The sequence below is a fragment of the Aptenodytes patagonicus genome, chromosome 9 (genome assembly GCF_965638725.1).
Source record: "Aptenodytes patagonicus chromosome 9, bAptPat1.pri.cur, whole genome shotgun sequence".
Classification (NCBI taxonomy): domain Eukaryota; kingdom Metazoa; phylum Chordata; class Aves; order Sphenisciformes; family Spheniscidae; genus Aptenodytes; species Aptenodytes patagonicus.
Genome location: NC_134957.1, coordinates 12,748,161 through 12,767,222, shown reverse-complemented (window position 1 = coordinate 12,767,222; position 19,062 = coordinate 12,748,161). Strand labels below are relative to the sequence as shown.

The window sequence follows — 19,062 nt, the reverse complement described above, 5'->3', positions numbered from 1 at the left end:
AAGCCTTGTTTCTTACACTAGCCCTCTACAACAATCCTCTTGTAACTTTTCAACTTGTCACCAGGTTTATAAAACTTTAAAGCTAGTGCTATAACAAACTGAAACAATGTTATTGCAGATGTAGAAGAGCATCTTGGGATGAATAAATTATAGGAGCCACAAAGAAATCACAACTATAACGGCTGGATGCTCCGAGCTGTCTACGGTGTGCAGATACACAGGAGGGAGCAGGTTTAGGACTGCACAGATCACAGGGCAGGAAAATTGAAGCGTTATGAAGAGTAACCGTCTCTTATTTCAAATGCATACAAAACTTCTGGTTGTTTTCCTTATTGAAATAGTTCATTAATGCTTGAAGGGAGTCTGAACTGTCTGGTACTAGAAAAATATGTCCCCAAAGATTACCTAGAGAGAGAGAGAAGGCTACAGTTGGAAGTATTAGCCTCTAGTCCCACCATGCAGCAACTACAATATACCCTGAATGAGCCAGTCCTTAGCTGAAAGGACATGCAGGAGTGGGGGAAGACTCAGCTCCTTCGGAAGCCATTGGTACTGGATACCGTCGAATTGGATCTACCAAAGCAGGTTGGTTGAACTAGACCATTAAGCTGATAGCGACTTTGGGCAGCATTCAGGCCACGTACCACAAGGACAGAAACCTGCATGCTGCTTCAGCTGCAGAGTGACCGAGCTCCACGCTGCCAATGCTCTTCATTCTCCTGGGTCAGAAGTACTGCTAGACTCCTCAGTAACTTGGGTACCATAATAAGATGTCTGAACATAGCACTGTCCGAGTACCACTATACACCAACAAGCATCTATAAATACCTGCATGTTGTTCCATGCTTACTGCAATTCAACCACCTGTAGCAAAATTGCATTTACCAGATAAAGGAAACGGGCTGGATAAGTTAAGGAAAACTAGGAGATATCATCCTTCCATTCTTTGCAGATCATCTGAGCTACTGAACATCATTATGAAGACGTTCCTCCTTTCAGCCTGCCTTTAAATCCCCAACTTGCAAATTTATACAGGGTGTGAAAAGACTCCTGCTAGGCCTTTTATCTTCATGGATCAGCACTTCCCAGAAGGTTTGCCAGTCAAATGTGCCCTCCCCAACACATATTTGGCCTGGCCCCTAGCATCCTTTCACAGGCATTTCAATTGATGTCACTGATCTCGGCTCAGCAAATAATCCTTCTAATCACTGACAAGAACAGAGGCTGCAGCTCAGCGTTGCTTAGCAGGGCTAAGAGGAGTACACAGTAATAAAGCATTACTCTAGCAAGTGAGCTTGAAAATACCACTGACCACACACAGGCAACAGCTGCAATGAACAAGAAGGTGCCATTTTTTTTTAAATAAGGACTGTTGTTTTGGTCCCTCATCATTGGGAGATCATTACAAAGCCAGCACTGTACCTATGAACATCCTGCACCCTGGCATGACTCCATCTTCAGAGCTGTACCATGGCACAGTATCTGGGCATGGCCCCCAAGGAGGTGGAGATGCATCGCCTTTGTATAGTAAGGCACCAGGAAACACATAACATGTGCAGGGAGCTGCAAAGCATTCTGTATATCAGTGTCTGGGAACTTCCAGCATAAAGACATAACTGTGTTGCCTTTGCAGAGAGCCCTGTGTCCTCCAGGACTGAAATGTCACCACATCATTTTGAGAATACAACTCCCAGGGGAGTGAAGGAAAGGAGTGCTCCTTAGATCGTGGGTGGAGCTGTATTCCTCCACAGCACTGCATCCAGCTGGACTCCTGTGGAAAACAACTTTTTGAATCATGCAATGGCTAGTCACTGACAGAACTTGTTCCCCACCATCACACAGCCAGCAGATGCCAAGAGTCCCAGGGAAAGGCATGGGAGAGCTGGGGGCTCCCTCAACCTGCCCAGCCCCAGCACCAGGGCCACTGTTCCCGAAAGGATGTCTGAGGATTAATTATCCTACAAGGGGCGGTAAGTAATAGCACTCCTTGTGGAACAATAGAAGCTATCTGGTTGCCATGACAACCCAGCTTCACTTGTGTGCCTTTTATTCATTGCACAGTCCCTTTCCCAATCACACATGATGCCAAAAAATGCCTTGCTTTTCTTACCAGTATCTATGTCCAGAGCAGGGGTAAGACACAGCCCTTTCCCCGGGGCATCTGTTACACAGAAGAATGATGCACGTAAAATCCCTTCAGTCTGGAAACTTACACCACATGAGAACTCTTCTGCTCCCTAAATGTTTGTTCTTTAAGATGGTTCTGATTTTTTAAGCCCTTTTTGCAGCTGCTTCACTGTGGTGCTTATAGATCTTGATCTTGAGTAGGTTCTCACATATAGCCACTTTGTCCCTATTCCTCCACCCCCACATATGTAGGAAGGATGGGCAGGAGATTATGCTTGTCACATCAAACAGGGCCAGGAGGGATAATCAAAAGCCCAGAAGTGACATGCCTTTGCAATATAAACAGGAGCATGGCATGGACAGTGCCTGGTGCCCAGCCTGATTACAGCCATACCACAACCATCAAAACACTCAATGTCCATCAATAGTGCTGCCCAATTTCTGCAAGATCCACACCAGCATGTGGATGAAGGTCCATGCCAGGAAACCTGCTCTCCCATGCACCCCACAGAGATATTATTGTTGCTGTTTCTCCCCAGCCCCGAGCATACACATTTGCCCCAGCCATCCTGCAGCAGAGGGAAACAGGTGTTCACCGGAGAGGGGAGAGCATCACATTCACATGGCAAGGGTTGAAAAGTGTTGCTAGGAGAATGGCTACTAGCCTAGGACACAGCATGCCTGGCCACAGCTGCTCACAGCAAGTGTATGACAAAGCACTTGATCAGCCTTTACAGTCCATGGACACATCTCCATCAGAAGATTCATCCTGAACCAGCCTCTGCAGTGCTCAGCTACCTTCTCAAGTCTACAGAGGAAAATCAGGGCAGTTGTTACAGGTCAGCTGAGAACCAAAACCCTCACTCCCTCCCAGTTATGTGTGTGCAAGCTGGGGTCTTAAGCTACAGGCCCAGACCCCAGATTTTTCATGCTGGCTCTAGCAAGGAGGGTGACAGCTGGTTCACCACATAGGAAAATTCAGATCCAAGTTGAGACCGGAAAAGGAGATGACTCAAAGTTGAGCTCTGCCCTGACAGGCAATATAGATCAAGGTAGGTTAAGCCATCTGGCTCTTCTAAGTTGAGCCTAATCTCAAGCACAGCTACCCAGTGCAATGGGGACATATGTCTGTACCTGAATTTCTGATTGTACGCACTGTCCAGTGTCAATGTTACTAGACTGAGGTGTAACATGCCATGCAGATAATTACAGTAATGGTGGGATGATAACAGAAAGTCTGCAAGAGAAACTGTTCCATATGAGAACCTGAAGGTTCATGGTTGGCCCTTCATCCTGGGTCATATCAACATATGCATTCAGGATTTTCAAGCAGTTTAGAAACCAAAGCGACTAGTCAGATTGTCTCATTTCCCCTCCTCCCACCATGCAACAGCAGAATAGCTGGTGGGCCACAGAAACAGGGCAGGAGAGTCCAGAAGCAGATAAATAGGACAGGAGCACTGGGAGACCAAGGTTTTAATTGACTTGAACAGCAAGAGCTCTAAACTGGCCTAGGATTCTTCTGCATGGGTCAGGAACTGAGGAATAGGACAGCTGCTGCCAGGAGGTCCCCACCAGCCTTCCACTCCACTCAGCCTCTTGGTAAGGAGAGGAGTTTGGAGGAAAAGCCTCTGGGCAGGAGGGAGGAAGGCAAGGTTAGGCAATGATCAGCACAATCCATGTCCTCTGCTGGGTGCTAAGGGCTTCTGAGAGAGAGATAGCACAGGCCTGGATGTGTACCCAAACCATGACCAAAATAATTAACAAATTTCACCCCAAACCATTGCTATCTGAGCAGATAAATTTTTTCTTCTCAGTGGTATGAAAAGCTCCAGTCTATGAATGCCACCCAAAAACAGACCTCTATTAGATGCCTCCCTTTCCCGTACAGTTCTCCAAAGAAATGCCAAATTACCACCAGCAAGCACGAAAACCCACTGCTTTTCAACTTGGCAGGCACAGGCTGACTGTAAAGCCACCGCTGCCTTTGTGTCAACCGAAAAATACAACTTGCATCTACTCTTTTAAGGCATAAGCATTAACGGCTTGGAGAGGTGGCTGTGCAACCAGCACAGAAGGATAAGGGATGAGGATCTGCTCTGGATAAGATGCCACTAGCTCCAGAGACGCCAGCAGAGATCCTCCGTCCACATGTTCACACATAACACCATGGAAACTTCAGTGTGCCAGTATAGACACTAACCCTACTAGAATTTACCCCACATTAGGAAGTGAACTACTTCACTGAAGTCTTTCAGCATGTCCAACTACATCACAAGTACCACCAGCAGGGGTAGGTGTACACCACAGAGATCCCACATGCCAGTTCAGTGAGTTCAGTATTGTTTCAGCCTAGGGCTGGGCTGAGGCTGTGGAGACAACTAACAGGCAGTCCCAGTGACACAGGCCACTCAATGGGTGGAAGGAGTAAGGCTTGGACTGAAACCAGTATGCTGAGAAAAGACATCTGGAAAAAAAACAACTCATTTCTTATTGCCCAGTTAAGTGTTTGATTTTCTTTTTCATCACACTACATGTGGAGAAATCACCTTTGAATTCCTTATGCTTTAGTGAGGAAGAATTCTGTCTTAAATCAGAGTTCCCATCACCCCTCAAAATTCTGTGTCCAAAGCAGAAAAAAAAATACTTTTTCAGTACCAGACAAATGTCACTCTTCCTCCAACAACTTCCCAGCTGCAAGGAAGATCTGTAGTAGGAGGTGAAGGAAGCAGCGATGTGACTACCCTGCTTTTCAGAAGTGCACCCTGAGATCTCAGGTGGCTCCAAGAAGCCCTTGTCTTGGAAGCACATCTCAACCAGAAGATGGAAGAACAGTTTATTAGGCTTTTTTTTTTTCCTTTCCAAACTTACCATGTTGACTTCAGAGATCTGGTCAATGCTGGAGATATGGATGCTCATTCCCACTGTGACAGGGTTACCTGAAACACAAATGGACTGGGTTAGGACCACATTCAAGCCCTCCTCCCTTATCTGCTATTAAAGAATCGCCTAGAAATGCATGGATATGATTTGAAGCAGCCTCATATTCCCCAAGTATCAAGGATTTCGAAGTCACATGTGCTCAAATGATTAAAGAAGACTAGATTTCTCTAACTCCCAGCCTTACAGACTCACCCCTAGGAGTAGTGCAGCCTAAGCTTGATTCTTTAATTCCTGGAAGTTAATTACCCCCTCGTTATACAATTATCTCTGGTTATTCCAAATAATGCCTTCAGAGACCATCAGTAGGCTCCCAGTGGGCTTGCATAAGGTGTTACTGATTGACCATACAAAGAACATAGCAATCAAGCCCATGTAACACATGGGCAGGAAAGATATTCCAGCTCACTCCTCCATCACTCTGTCAGCTCTGAATGCTCAGTCTGAAAACCCCAAGTGAATTTTAATACCCAAGATACCAGACAAGTAGAGGGACCAGATCCATGAAGTGAGAAAGCAGTATTTGTATAGTGGCTTTTCAGAGCAGAGCAGCGCTTGGATTAGAGAACAGATTCTCCGTTTTACCATGGGCATCAGGGCACACATCACTCCACATCCTCTTGCCTGCAGCCACAGAGCTGTGGTAGACATCTGTGCACAGGTTTGCTGGGAAATTCAGATATTCCCTTACCCAGTGACCAAGCTACCCTCATGCTGCAGTAAGTGCCACTGACTGCGGCATGCAAGATGAGCTTGTGAAGAAACACCACACAAGGGCAGCCACAGCCAGACCTATTGCCCTCTCTTGCCCAAGCGCAGCAAGAGCTGTATTACTACTTCCCACAAACCTGTAGAGTAAGGGCAGAAACCAGCCATTTCAGCCAAATCTTCCAGATGTGTGGGCATCCCAGCTAGATCCAGATTCATACCCAGCTCTGCCTAAGCCCCTCTGACTAGCAGCTCCCACAGCCAGGCAACAGGACAGCCCTTTCAGTGGGGTTTAAGCCACAAAGCAGTTTGCAGAGATACACATCCACTACCAAAACCAGCAAAAAACCTCCTGTAGCTTAAGATGGAGGTTCTGAATGCTACCCCTCTCCTGTCATCCCCAAAGCCAGAGCAAAAACTCAATCCCACCACAAGCAAAGCCCCTCTTCTCTCACATGCAAGGTGGAAAATGATTCCTTTCTAGTACTGCATTGCAAGGGAATGGCAAGCAGTTATGCCACTCAAGTTGTTAACTCTTCCATGGACTCATTAGTAGATCTAAGTGCTGAAATATTTACAGATAATCATGAAATGGCTTAGAAAGTAATTAGGCAATTGGGGGAGAGGGGATAACCACACAACTGGAAATGAAGTGATTTTTTAATTATGTGTTACCAGAAGTAGGGAAGTAGTGTCATTAGGGCTGCCTTGTGATTGGGTGTACTGTTAACCGAGACCCTCTGCTGCAAATTAAGCGGCATTATCCTTTAATGGAATATGAACAACACTGAAAACATCAGAATCAACAACTGTAATTAGGCCCTGCTATGTAAATCTCCTTAAAGAGGCAGTGCTCTTCTCCAGCATTCCTGGCTCACTGTCAGGGGTGCTGGAGGCAGGGGTGTTCAGGAGACCTTGCAGAGCCTCTGAAAATCCCTACATGGGCACACTCCTAGCTACATCTTTGCTGTACTGCTACATGCATCTTTCACAAGGGAACCAGGTGGGAAAATAACCAAGAATCATTCTGGGGAGAGTTGATTCTCCTGCATCCTCCCTTGTGCCAGAGGCTGACAGTGGCACAGGAAAGCTTTTAAGGAAGTCTCACTTTGGTAGTTTGTCTTTTTTTCTGAAATCAGCGCCTTATAATAGAAGCCACAGCAGGAGGAAGTCACCACTGCCCTGAGGATCTTGCAGACTAATTGGTTACAGAAGGAAAGATAGGGCCATGCGCAGGGCTGCAGCAGGGTTGGGGAGAAGCCAGCTCCCAACTCCTGAGCCTTTCTGCCAGGCAGTGTTGTTTCCTCCAAGAATTGCCCTACTGCCTGCTTGGCTTCCAGTCTGTCACCACCAGTACTTGTGTCACTGTGGTTATGTGTCCCCTCCTGCCTCAGTGCAACAAGTGGTTCTTCCCCCCACTGCTGTGTAGAAGACCCACTGAAATCACCAGGCTGGGTGGTTATAGCAGGGGAGCACTGACAGTGGTGATATACAAATATTTGTCAAATACAGGGTCTATCCAATCTAATCTATCTGTCTAGACATTTGTGCTGTGTTCATCACCATGGTATCTGAGCACCTAAGGTCATGCATTGACTCAGTGTCAGAGCCGTGGATAAGATCCAGACCTCCCGACTCCCAGGTCCAAGACCAGGGCTGGAGTGATCAGCCACACTACTCCCCATCAGCCTGGGCTCAGCTGCACCCAGCTCCCATGTGCACTCAGCAATGTTTCTCTTGACCACTCTGAGCACTTGCCAAGACCTCTACACCCCATCTATCATGGCAAGTGGGAGGCTCCACTGCCCACTTGCAACCCCTGGGGTGTGTGCCCATCAACCCACAGGCAGAAGCACGATTGTCATACAAACACTCCAAAGACGAAAGTATGCAAAGTCCTGCCTTTACCGGACCTACTCTTAGCTTGATCACAGGGAAGCCATTTCACCTTCTCCATCCCTGTTGTGAAGACTGGCTCACAGTCTCCTCAGGACAGGGATGCAAGAGCATGTACACAGCTGACAGGAAAAGCATGCCCTACCTCTTACTGCAGCCAAACAAAAAACTAGACCGGCTGGTGTCCAACATTCAGGCTGTAAGTAGTACACAAAATAAACAAAGGACATCAATTCTGCCAATGTTAATAGCTTCAGGCAAGAGGGATACAAAAGTAGGGTATTTAAAATATGGGATAACGTCATCTGTAAATTTGTCCAAAAAGGCAGAACTCTGCATTTGTGGATCTGAGACAAGGCAAAAGAAGAAAACCTGATATTAAAAGTCCACATGTTTATCTGTGCCTTGCCAATGGGTGCAAAAAACCAAACCTTCTCCCCTTAAAGAAAAAGCTTATGCCTAGAAAAGGTTTGTAAGTAAGATCACGAGTGAGGGAGTGTGAGAAATTCTGCCACTTTCACCAGTGAATGGCACTCTCACACGTCCCTGTTTCTCACCAGCACTGGAGAAATCACCAACATTTTGTCCTGAAAGTAGTTTGGTGCCTGTGAAAAATGTACTCAGGAAGTTGGAAGGGAAGCAGACAAAAGAGTTATAATAAAACCTGTCCTTTTTCTGCAAGTGATACTTGTCAAATATAAAAACAGTCAAGGTAGAGAACAAGTTGTGCTAATTGCAATATTTTCCCAGCAACCAGTTATTACTTTCACATTTTATTTTATAATGCTTAAAAGCCCCAGAACCTAGAGTCATGTTGCTACAGAAGTAATTCCTATGGCACAACTGCAGAGGAAAGGTCATGTTTCCAAGCCTGTGTCTGCCTGCACTACAAGCCAGAGGTGATGGTAGCCTGGATCAGGACATCTCTTCCAGATCTCAGCCTAGCACCTCAGTTGCAGAGAGCAGGGAAGACAATAGCACAAAATTCAGTGTAATAGGTCTTCAGACAGTGGATGCTTACTTGGGCAACTGCCCTGTACTAAGGTCCAAGCTGCCCTCTCTTCACTCCTACCCAAGAAAGTTGGACTAGAGCAAGCTTGGGTTTCTCTGCTATCAGATCTCCAACTGCAATACAGACACAGCCAAAGAGACTCAAAAACAGTAGGCAGATAAACAGAGCTTACGTAATATTATCATCCACTGAAGCCACACCATTTTTATGAACTACAGCCAATGCTTTGAGGAGTCTGGTTCACGCATTTCTGACCACGTGAACTTGACAATGCTGGCAGAGCCAAGGCTTGCGGTTGCTAAGGGACAGGCATCAGCCTCAAACCTACCCTTTAGCCTAAACTACAGGAACAAAGGCACTAACAGGGATCTTGAGAGGTTCCACAGCCCATATCTTTCATGGAAGCAGACCACAGTTTCTTTAAACCACCAGTGTTAGAAGTTCCACGGCTCCCCTGGACAGTCTCTTCCTGCATTTCACTGCACTGAAGGCTTTTTCTAAATATTCAAACTAAACATTCTCTGCAGTGTAAATGTAGTTTTGTCTCATTGTTTCCCCCCCAATGATAGTGAAAGAATAAATCATCCTTCCTTAACAACAGCTTTTATGTACTGAGAAACCATTACACCCTTGTCCCTCCCCCACCAATACTGTCTTGCCTAGATTAAAGGCACCTGACTTCTTCAACCTCTCCTCAGAGGTCATGTTTTCTAAAGCTCTGACAATTAGTGCTGCTCTCCTCTGGCCTTTTGCCAATTTGTCTACATCTCTATTTTAAAGCATGTTATCAAGAAACCAGCCACTGAAGTAAAGATGACATGTCACCAGTACAGAGAAAAGAAAAAGCAACCTCCCATGTACAGCATTCTCATAAAACCACAGAAGCCTCTCCAAACCCACTGCACCCATCCTGGGAGTTGCTCACTTTGTGTAGGAGGTTAGAGATGTTAAAGGGGCAGCCTAGCGCTTGCCATTAGAGTGCATCACGCATGCAGGAAGAGGGAGTGCAGCACTGTCTCTTTTGGACAAGAGGGAAGATTACTCAAGACATCTTTGTGCAAGAGCCCCAGTGTTCCCTGCTTGCACCCTGCCTGTGGCATCACCAGTCTGAGATCCCTGCAGCAGCAGGAAAGCTGCTTTAAGGTCTTCTGCTGAGTAAACAAAGCCAACCAGAGAAAATTAGAGGTTTCAGCCACTAAACCTACATATAGGTCTGTGTCTTACCCTGCAATGGTAAATACCCACAAGCATAATACTCTGTCCATGCAAAACCCTGCTCCTCACCCCCAGCTCTCCAGAAGCCAGAGGACAGCAATGGCACTAGAGCCCAGAAACAGCAAGTCCCAGACAAGGTTGCCCTGCACTGGCTGGCAGAACTGTCTCTGCAAACACAGGGCAATACAGGCAGGCATGAAGAGGGCAAGGTTTGCTGGTATGTGTAGCTACAGGACTGCACTGCCTTATTTGCATGTTCAATGACCCCCACACCAAACAGGATCAGCAGTTAGGATATTCTCAGGCTTGCCAAAGGCATGACCAGCACACAGACTATAATTTTACTCCCAGGACTTTTTCCCTCAGTCTTATCCCCGCTTTCCTGAACAAGGGAAAACTGTTTAGTATCTACCTGCTCTTTCTGCAGAAAATGGTTTGCCTAAGCTGCCTGCCTCTGCTTTGTTCACAGCACTGAACCTCAGGGCACCCTGGCTTTATGTTTACAACTTAAAACCACGACCCACGCCACTGCTACGTACAACGAGTTGGTTATACAAGGGCTGACAGACATGGTTAGTTAGGAGGCAAGAGCTCCCAGGTAATCACAGGTGCAGAAGGCAGCACATTCAGCACAAGGCCTGTCACTAGCTGAGGAGCTGCTGCCTGGATGCAAACATACAATCTCAAGAAATCCCACTCTGTCCCTCCCAAAACAGATATGCTTGAATAATTTTCAGCTGATGGACTAATTAGTCCTGGGCCATAGTTTTTTAAACCCACCCAAAAGATAACTCAGAGGCCAGCTTACTATCAGGACACTCAAATTCACTGTGGAGTCTATACCTAACCCCCAGGACAGGGAGAATGGAAATGCTTCTGGGTTTTCACCATATAGGAGGATTGTAAGAGGAGTTCACAAATTGCTATCTGCATAATAGCTGTGCTCACAGATCAAGACTGAGACTCTGCTACAGCAGTTAATAGGATAACGTCTAAAAGATGCCATCCCAGCAGGCTACACAAGCCAAATAACAAAGAAGTTTCCCAACACTAATTTTCCCATTCCTTTCCTTTTTTTAGCTTAGTTCAAACTCAGTAAGTGTTAACATTGCTTCAGGAGCAAGAAAAGTTGACGGTGTATCATGAAAGCAAAAATGTTTTGGGAACTGCTTTCACCCAGCATCTCTGATTTGCAGTGACATCTAGAATTGCCGAGTTCAGCAGGGTCTCTTAAGAACCTACTTAAACTTTTCCAACAAAATCTAGGTTTAAATATGCATTAAACACCCTCCAACCCTTTTTCCACTTTTTTTTTTTTACACTTATTTCCATGACCTCTCCCCCACCCACAGCCAATGCTGTGCACTAAGCTTGCCAGGCTCGGCACAACAGCCAGGAACAAACACATTCAGAGGCTGTTATCAAAGCTTTCCCCCTACTCTTAGCAGGTCACTCCATGACATCGCGATTTAAAAGACCAAAGCATACCATGACCTTTCACTTTTGGCCACTGTCATACGTTACGAGAAAGAGAGATGGTCTCATGGCAAGTCAGCAAATACAACATTGCCTTCTTGTCTGTGGGGGAACAGGGAGTATGAGAGACTTGCTAAGGAATCTCCTCCACATGAAGCAAGCATGGTATTTTTGAGCTGAAAGACAAGGCCCTGGTCTCCAGAGCATCTAGGGCTGTCAATGGCTACTACTTCCCCACAGATTCATTGTTCTGCAGGGGCAGGAGGGATATTTACCACCATTGATTCTCATGGAGATTGAAGCTAGTCTCCAAGTAGGCCTGGCAGAAAACAGTCTCTTTTGCCTGACAGGTTTCCTGCATTTTGCCATACTTCTTTAGGGAGTGCTTGGCACTTTTCAAGCCACTGAACCTGTGCACAGAACAAGATTGTGCCTAACCTTGCTAGGCTTCCCATCCATCCACATCAGACCAGACACAGCAATACCCTGTACAAGGAGGCTAATGAGGATTTCCAGCCTGTACCATTCTGCTCTCCTGGCAGCCTGGCTTTTCACCTCATCCAGACGACTGAGTTTGCACTATTCATTTAAGAAGGGGGAATACTAGTGACTTCCCAACAGAAATGGAAAGTTAGAGCAAGGTCTCACCAAGATGGTGATATCAAGGACAGCACACAGGTTTGATGGAACATCTAAGGGAGGGTACAACCATAACATAGCTCTTGAACAGCCCTTTGGAATATCCAAACACTGAACAAGTGAAGAGCTTCAGTAAGAGACAGCTTTTCCTCCAAGCAAGCGATGAGGTCAATTCTTCAGCAAGGAGCCAAGAGACACAGCACTTGCAGAGCAGGCAGAACTGACCACTCAAGTACTGCTATCCTGTGATGCTCTTTGCAAACACACAGGTTAACCTCGATAATGGCAGCCACGTTTCCAGCATGTTGTCAAATGAAGCTGTCCCTGTAGATCTGAACAGATAAAGAGGATTTTCTCAAGCAAGCTGTGCCTGCTTGTGAGCCAGTGCTGAGGGATCCTTTTGGAGGAACAATGCTTTCCCAATGCAGATGTAGCACTCATTCTGTGACTGTTTTAGGGAAAGCAGAACGCTAAGAAGCACAATCTGTGAGGCACAGTGGATTACCTAATCTATCTCATGGGTATTTTTAATGGATTAGTAGGTATTAGAGTGGGTTATTGCAAATATCCCATGGAAATTTGGAAGTGAGAGAGAGCAATCAACTGGCTGCAAAAACAGTGTAAAGGTTGTCCCAGAGGTATTGAAGGATTACAGAGGAAGCTAAATCAAGGTTGATTTTAAAAGATGTTGGTAGACAGCTACCCAAGCTGAATAAAAACAAGGTCTCAAATGTACAAGCTTAAAAATGGAACAAGAGAGTAGACACCAACCCTTACAGCACCTGTACTACTGGTAGACTCAGTTCAGCAAAGCACCTTTACACACACACAGGGCTTTCAGCATTAAGAAAAATCACTAACTACTCAGAATACCATCTGTTCTTGGGAGAGGCCTAGGTCAATATTCAGGAGACATATTTTTAAATCTGTTTCATCCTCAGTGATGAAGATAGTCTTCCAAAGTCTTCCGTATGCATCTCTCTTTCCTGGATGATGCACACTTGGTAAGGTTACAGCAAAATGAGAGGAAAATAAGTTCCCAGGTTTGTCAAACTGCATATTTGCTTTCATTTGCAGACATACTCAACTGCATCACCTTACCACACCTGATCATCACCAACCTGGCACCACCAGTGGGTCCCAACCAATCAACCCTTTAAGAGTGACTTCACCAGGAACACCAATTCCCCACTACCATCCATCCCTTGAAGTATGCAACACCCAGCTCAGACCACAGACAGTTTACTTTGCAGGGCTGCCACAGCCATCGGTTGTCAGAGCAGGGTGGTTGCAGAAGGCAGATCCAGATCTGGCCATCAGGAGATGAAGGTAATGCCCTGACCTCCTGGTGCACTGTGCTGCTAGAGCAATGATTGGTCACCTGTCCTCCCCTTCCAGGGACATTCCTCCCCATGTTCTTTAGGGCACCCACACAGATCAGCTCCCTGGCTTTGCAGTCTTCAGGGCGCACACTTTGTGTTTCCTTTTACATCCCTCCCTGCAGAGGGGGGCACGTCTATGAAACTCAGGAGGAGTCCAGCCCTTTTGATTTTACTCAGGCCCTCAGAGCTCACATTTGCTCCATGTCCTCACAGCCATCCTGGGCACTTCTCTGCTCTCCCAGAGCCATCAGCACCCTCCTGGTCCCAGAGCCACCACTCCCCCAGCTCAGGCAGGCTCAGAAGCTTTTAGCATCCTGCTGCTTCTCATTTCCTAGCCCACTGCCTGTTACCCTGCTTTTTAAGGCACACAGAAGAGGGCAGATCTTCAAAAAGGATTGCACACAGACACTGAGTATTTTGAACCCCATAGGTGAATGTGCAAAAGGGAGCAGGGTATTTACAGCTTTCCACCAGAGCAGACTCACCACAAGCCTCAGCACAGACAGCTGCCCCCTCCTGCCTCATCTCCAGCTCACCAGGTTAGTCTCAGAGCAGACCCACACCCAGGGTTCCCTTACAGCCTGGAAAACACTCTTTACAACACAAAATGCTGGATTCCTGCACAAACTCTGGTGCCACAAGGTCCACAAACACACACCAATTTTTAAGCAGGATTAGGGCTGAAACCCTCGTGCCAGGACCCCCACAGCACCATGACCCTCCTGCAGCAGCCCAGCAGGTAGGAGTGCAACAAACTACTCATGGAAACCACAGCACCATCCCCCTACCCACAGACAAACACCTCTCAGTAGCAGAGGTGGAGCTATATTTGGGACATCCCATCCCACCTCATCCCATCCCAGCACTTGCTGGGGACTGACACAGGATCCAACCACCCAGCTCCCTCCCTCCACAGGACCCTCCACCCACCTTAGGTGGGGCTGCCAGGGTGGCACACAGCTGAGGCCATTTAGCAATTTTTCCTGCATACCAGCTGGCAGCTGTGGAAATTTCTCCCATGTTGCCCATCAGCCTGTCTCCCTTCTCATCTGCCCACTCAGGGCACAAAGGTCCTGACCCACCTTTTCAGTGCTGGGCTTTTCTGGCATATTACCAATAAACATCTGCTACAAGGAGAAGCCTCTCTCTTAAGTGCACTGGAAATATCACCCCCAAACAACTGCAGACCTGGCCTGTACTTGGGTATGTGACCCGTCTGGGAAAACACTCTCACACATTACCAAATCCTGAGCCATCTAATCCCCTTAGCTGAAAATGAGCCAAACCAAATTAATTTAAATGGGTTAACACAAGCTTCTCTGTTCATATCAAATCCATTACTTCGTCTTGGAAGTATTTGTAACAACAACGAAATATCTGGACTTGTCATTTTTATCAAAGTGACAACAAGAAGGTGTTTTCCTTTTTGTCCCCGTTTTCAATTTTTAATGAGTTAGCCACACCTCCTCATCACTGTTTAAGTACTCTTGTCTTTAAAGGATACCACAGCATCTAACTCCTGGATTGAATCCGGTCAAATATGCGCAGCATGCGGGGAAAAAAGAAAAGAAACCAGATGGCCAGGTTAGGACATGCTAAACTTGCACAGATAGAGAAATCAGGGCTGGGACATCCAGGAGCAGCAGGGGACAGCCCTGCTGTGGCCCCCTTGCCATACCTCCATGAGATGATTTTTTGACGGTGCTGGAATGGTCCTTCATCCCCCAACACAGTGCAAAGTCAATGGCTGGGGTCTTCAAGGGAGAGAAGGTCACTCCTTTCTTGTTACATCTGTCAAGTCCTTTATGGAGATATAGCCCTTTCCCGGTGCCCACCTTATCCTTCCCGATAGAGCCTGCTATTAGGGCTTTTGTTAATGCTGAGTTCAGATGCCTACCACCACCACCTCCCCATACCACACACCCAGTCCTTTCCTTACCCTACGAAGGGCATGTGGCCCTTTGGCTCAGCTTGGAGGCAGAGGTTTGGAGTCTGTGCTGGTTTTGGCTGGGACAGAGTTAATTTTCTTCATAGTAGCTACTATGGGGCTGTGTTTTGCATTTGTGCTGGAAACAGTGTTGATAATACAGGGGTGTTTTAATTACTGCTGAGCAGTGCTTACACAGAGTCAAGGCCTTTTCTGCTCCTCACATCGTCCCACCAGCGAGCAGGCTGGGGGTGCATGAGAAGTTGGGAGGGGACACAGCCAGGACAGCTGACCCCAACTGACCAAAGGGATATCCCACACCATGTGATGTCATGCTCAGCATATAAAGCTGGGGGAAGAAGAAGGAAGGGGGGGATGTTCGGAGTGATGATGTTTGTCTTCCCAAGTCACCATTACGTGTGATGGAGCCCTGCTTTCCTGGAGATGGCTGAACACCTGCCTGCCCATGGGAAGTAGCGAACAAATTCCTTGTTTTGTTTTGCTTGCGTGCGCGGCTTTTGCTTTACTTATGAAACTGTCTTTATCTCAACCCACGAGTTTTCTCACTTTTACCCTTCTGATTCTCTCCCCCATCCCACCAGGGGGGAGTGAATGAGCAGCTGTGTGGGGCTTAGTTGCCGGCTGGGGTTAAACAATGACAGAGTCTCATGGTGCCCAAGGCTTACGCTCAGCGACAGTCAGGACAATTTACAGTGCAAGTATTGAAAAAAGGGAGTGAATCAGGCCTGAAAATATCATGATATTCACATTAAAATCATGAGTCTGAGTTAGAAATCATGAGAAGCAAAGCACACACAGACAAGCCTCCCCCTTTCCAAATGTTATACACGGGATTATACGTTTTCATCTCCCAGTTTCTGAGTCTCTTGGATGTGCCTTGTTCAGGTTGTTCTGCTTTTTCTCCACAGTCACAAGACAGATAAAATCTTACAAAATTCAGTGGTGACTGAGAATTGCAAGAGTTTTGTAGGAAGAAGAATTCAAGTTTTGTAAGTTGGTCACTTTTGAAAGACTGACCCCTGTGCTGGGGTTTCCATCATTTCAGTAATGATAGATTTGCAAAAGTGTCCTGGAAATTCAGCAGGACAAAAGTTACCAAGTTATCTTTTACCCCAGCACCTCTTATTAAGAAATAGTACTAACTGCCATTTGTTCACCAAAATAATTGCTTTCACTCAGGATGCATGGATGAGCGAATCTTGCAGAGCTTTTACATATATATTCATCTCCAGCAATTCATCAACATAATAATCACGCATTATTAACTTGAGTACTCATCAATTTTTTTTCTCTAGCTTCAAATACTAGCAAGGAGCTAGTGTGCAATAGGGAAGAAAAACATGTAGGGGAACTTGTGATGAATGTTCTATTTTTGCTGTGAAAGGAGGATAAGAAGAAAAATTCAGCTCATAACCTACCCTCTCCCTCACTTCCAAAAATTTCCTACCAAGCTGAGACCCTTCCCCAGAGGCCAGCAGACTGGGCTTTCCTGCAGACCTTCTCCCCAGCTGGGGGAGGTTTCCTTCTTCAGGTGACAATGTCCAACCAGTAAGCTCCCACCCGTAACCTGGGTGGCCTCCTCTCCTGGTGTGACAGCCTCTGATGTTACACCCAGAACTTTGCTACCTGCAATGAGGAGCCCCCTTCTTTATGCATTCCTTGTTGAACTGCCTGGTGCAGCCCCCAAACCTGGCCTTTCCCATGACACACATTTTCCCCAACCTGGAGGAGTCACCTGCTGTGGTGTCACTAACACAAAGCTCCTTAAAGAAGGCTGCAGGTGGATTGTCTTGCTGTGGGCAATGTGTAAGAAAAGAGCAAGAAGAACACCAGGAAGCTGCCTGGTAGCTGAGAAGATGTGTTTGGAAAGATCTCCTGATCAGAAAACCTGTCCTGGTTCTGCGGCACAGCTGCTGTTACAACCTGTGGAAGAGGAAGGGGCAGTTTGGTGTTCTCATTTCTCAGCTGACTGATGACCCTTGGTCCCAAATGCAAGCACAGGATGATAAACTGTCATAGGAACCAAGTAAGGCATACTACTTCTGGGTCATTGCTCTTGGTAGGGGTTGGTTTGCATAGTAGATAAAACCCTACCATGGCTTTTAGTGGCTGAAATGACCCTGCAGGCTCAGAGAGCAGAGTCTCGCACTAGGACAGGGAAGGCTCTGGTATCCTTTCTTAGTGAGATTCATTACAGAAGCACAAAAAGACTGAAGGTTGGAACTAGTGCAATAGCCAGGACACCCTTCCCACTTTTTCTACTATATGACATGATCATACACAGTGAATATATTATCTGCCACATATAATTTTTTTAAATATTCAGCCAATGATCAAATTTTCAAAATTTCAGTTTTTCTGAAAAGGACGGTGGGTAATGCCCTCCTGCTCCATCCACCAGAAGGGGAACTATTTGTGAACAAAATTAATGCCCATTGCATGTGAGAGCCTTTCCTATGGCTATACCCCTTCCATTTCTCTGCAGCAACAAGTGGACTCACCTGCCTGTTCCCTTTGGGGATTTCACAGGCTACCGCAGTCAAAGGAAAGATCACAGTTTGGTGACCAAGCAGTGGACCAGAGCACTGAAGGTGCTCAGGTCTGTTCTCATGAATAAAGAGCAATAGCAGGAAGCAGAACTTCCCAGTGCTATTCCTTGTGCTGCCACAGGTTTTCTGTGTCATCCCCAACAAGCTGCCCCCTCTTGGTGTCCCCTAGATGTAAAATGGACCTGGTGGTGGCCCATCATCCCACAGGTAGTGGGGAAGATTTGTTAGTAAATGTTTGTACGGCACAGGAACCTTGCTGCTATCTGTCACACAGAGCCTGTAATACTACCTGAGAACAAATTACATTCGTGCATAATCAAAATCACATCCAGCTCAGCCCTGATTCGAGAATCCTTTTTGGCTGGTGATGATGTCCAGAGCAGAGAGAGCACAGCTTGATTTCCAGAGCCCAGGCTGAGCTGGCAGAGCTGGCAGGTAGAAATATCTTGTTTTGACTGGTAAACTGAGCAAATTTGACATGGAAACCACTGAGGGAGAATAAATATGGAACAACAAGATGTAATTTTTGCAGAGGCTTTTTTCCAACTATAACTGTACTCGGAGCCATCCCAGACTTGAACTAAGAGGTCCTGAGGTCTGGGGAGGGAAATTCAAGCCATGGTAGGTTTGGATGAGGCTCACCCCTGACAGCACTATTCCTGCAGGACTGCAAAGAGCAGGAGAATCCAGAAGGGGAGGGGGGAACGAACAGAGAAGAAAATGAGTTTTTAGCTCTGACACAGAACCAAGGATAAATGCCAAAACCAGAACAGCCTATAGGAACTGCATGATCAGTGTTCCCCAAACCATCCTGAAATTCATACCCTGCTCAAAGCAAACAGCAGCGTTCCTACACTCTGGGAGGAAGGGCTGACAGAGAAGAGCTCTGCTTCTTTCCATTTAATGGGAACAGGATCAATCACTGGATCTCCAGAATACCTGTTTATTTGACCGATCTGTTTGTGCTATAGGGCTCCACCATCCAACATTTCTTTCTCACATATGTGATGTGAATTCCTTTATTGGGCTTTATGCCATCATTAAGTACATCATTTGTCTTGTCCATGTTTCTAGTCATGTTTTAACAAGTGCATGATATTTGACATGAAATATCAAGATATATATAGACACTAAACAAACCCCACCAAGGGCTATCTGCAAGAATGGATC

At 46.4% G+C, this 19,062-nt stretch overlaps 1 protein-coding gene across 2 annotated transcripts in view; it reads right to left on the bottom strand.

The window, feature by feature from the left end:
- LOC143164525 (gamma-aminobutyric acid receptor subunit beta-4) overlaps nt 1–19,062 on the bottom strand; it is a 79,738-nt gene that overhangs the window by 46,444 nt on the left and 14,232 nt on the right. For both annotated transcript variants that reach the window (XM_076347209.1, XM_076347208.1), the window contains exon 3: nt 4,999–5,066. In XM_076347209.1, the coding sequence (XP_076203324.1) occupies nt 4,999–5,066 (68 nt within the window). The remainder of the gene's footprint in view (nt 1–4,998; nt 5,067–19,062) is intronic.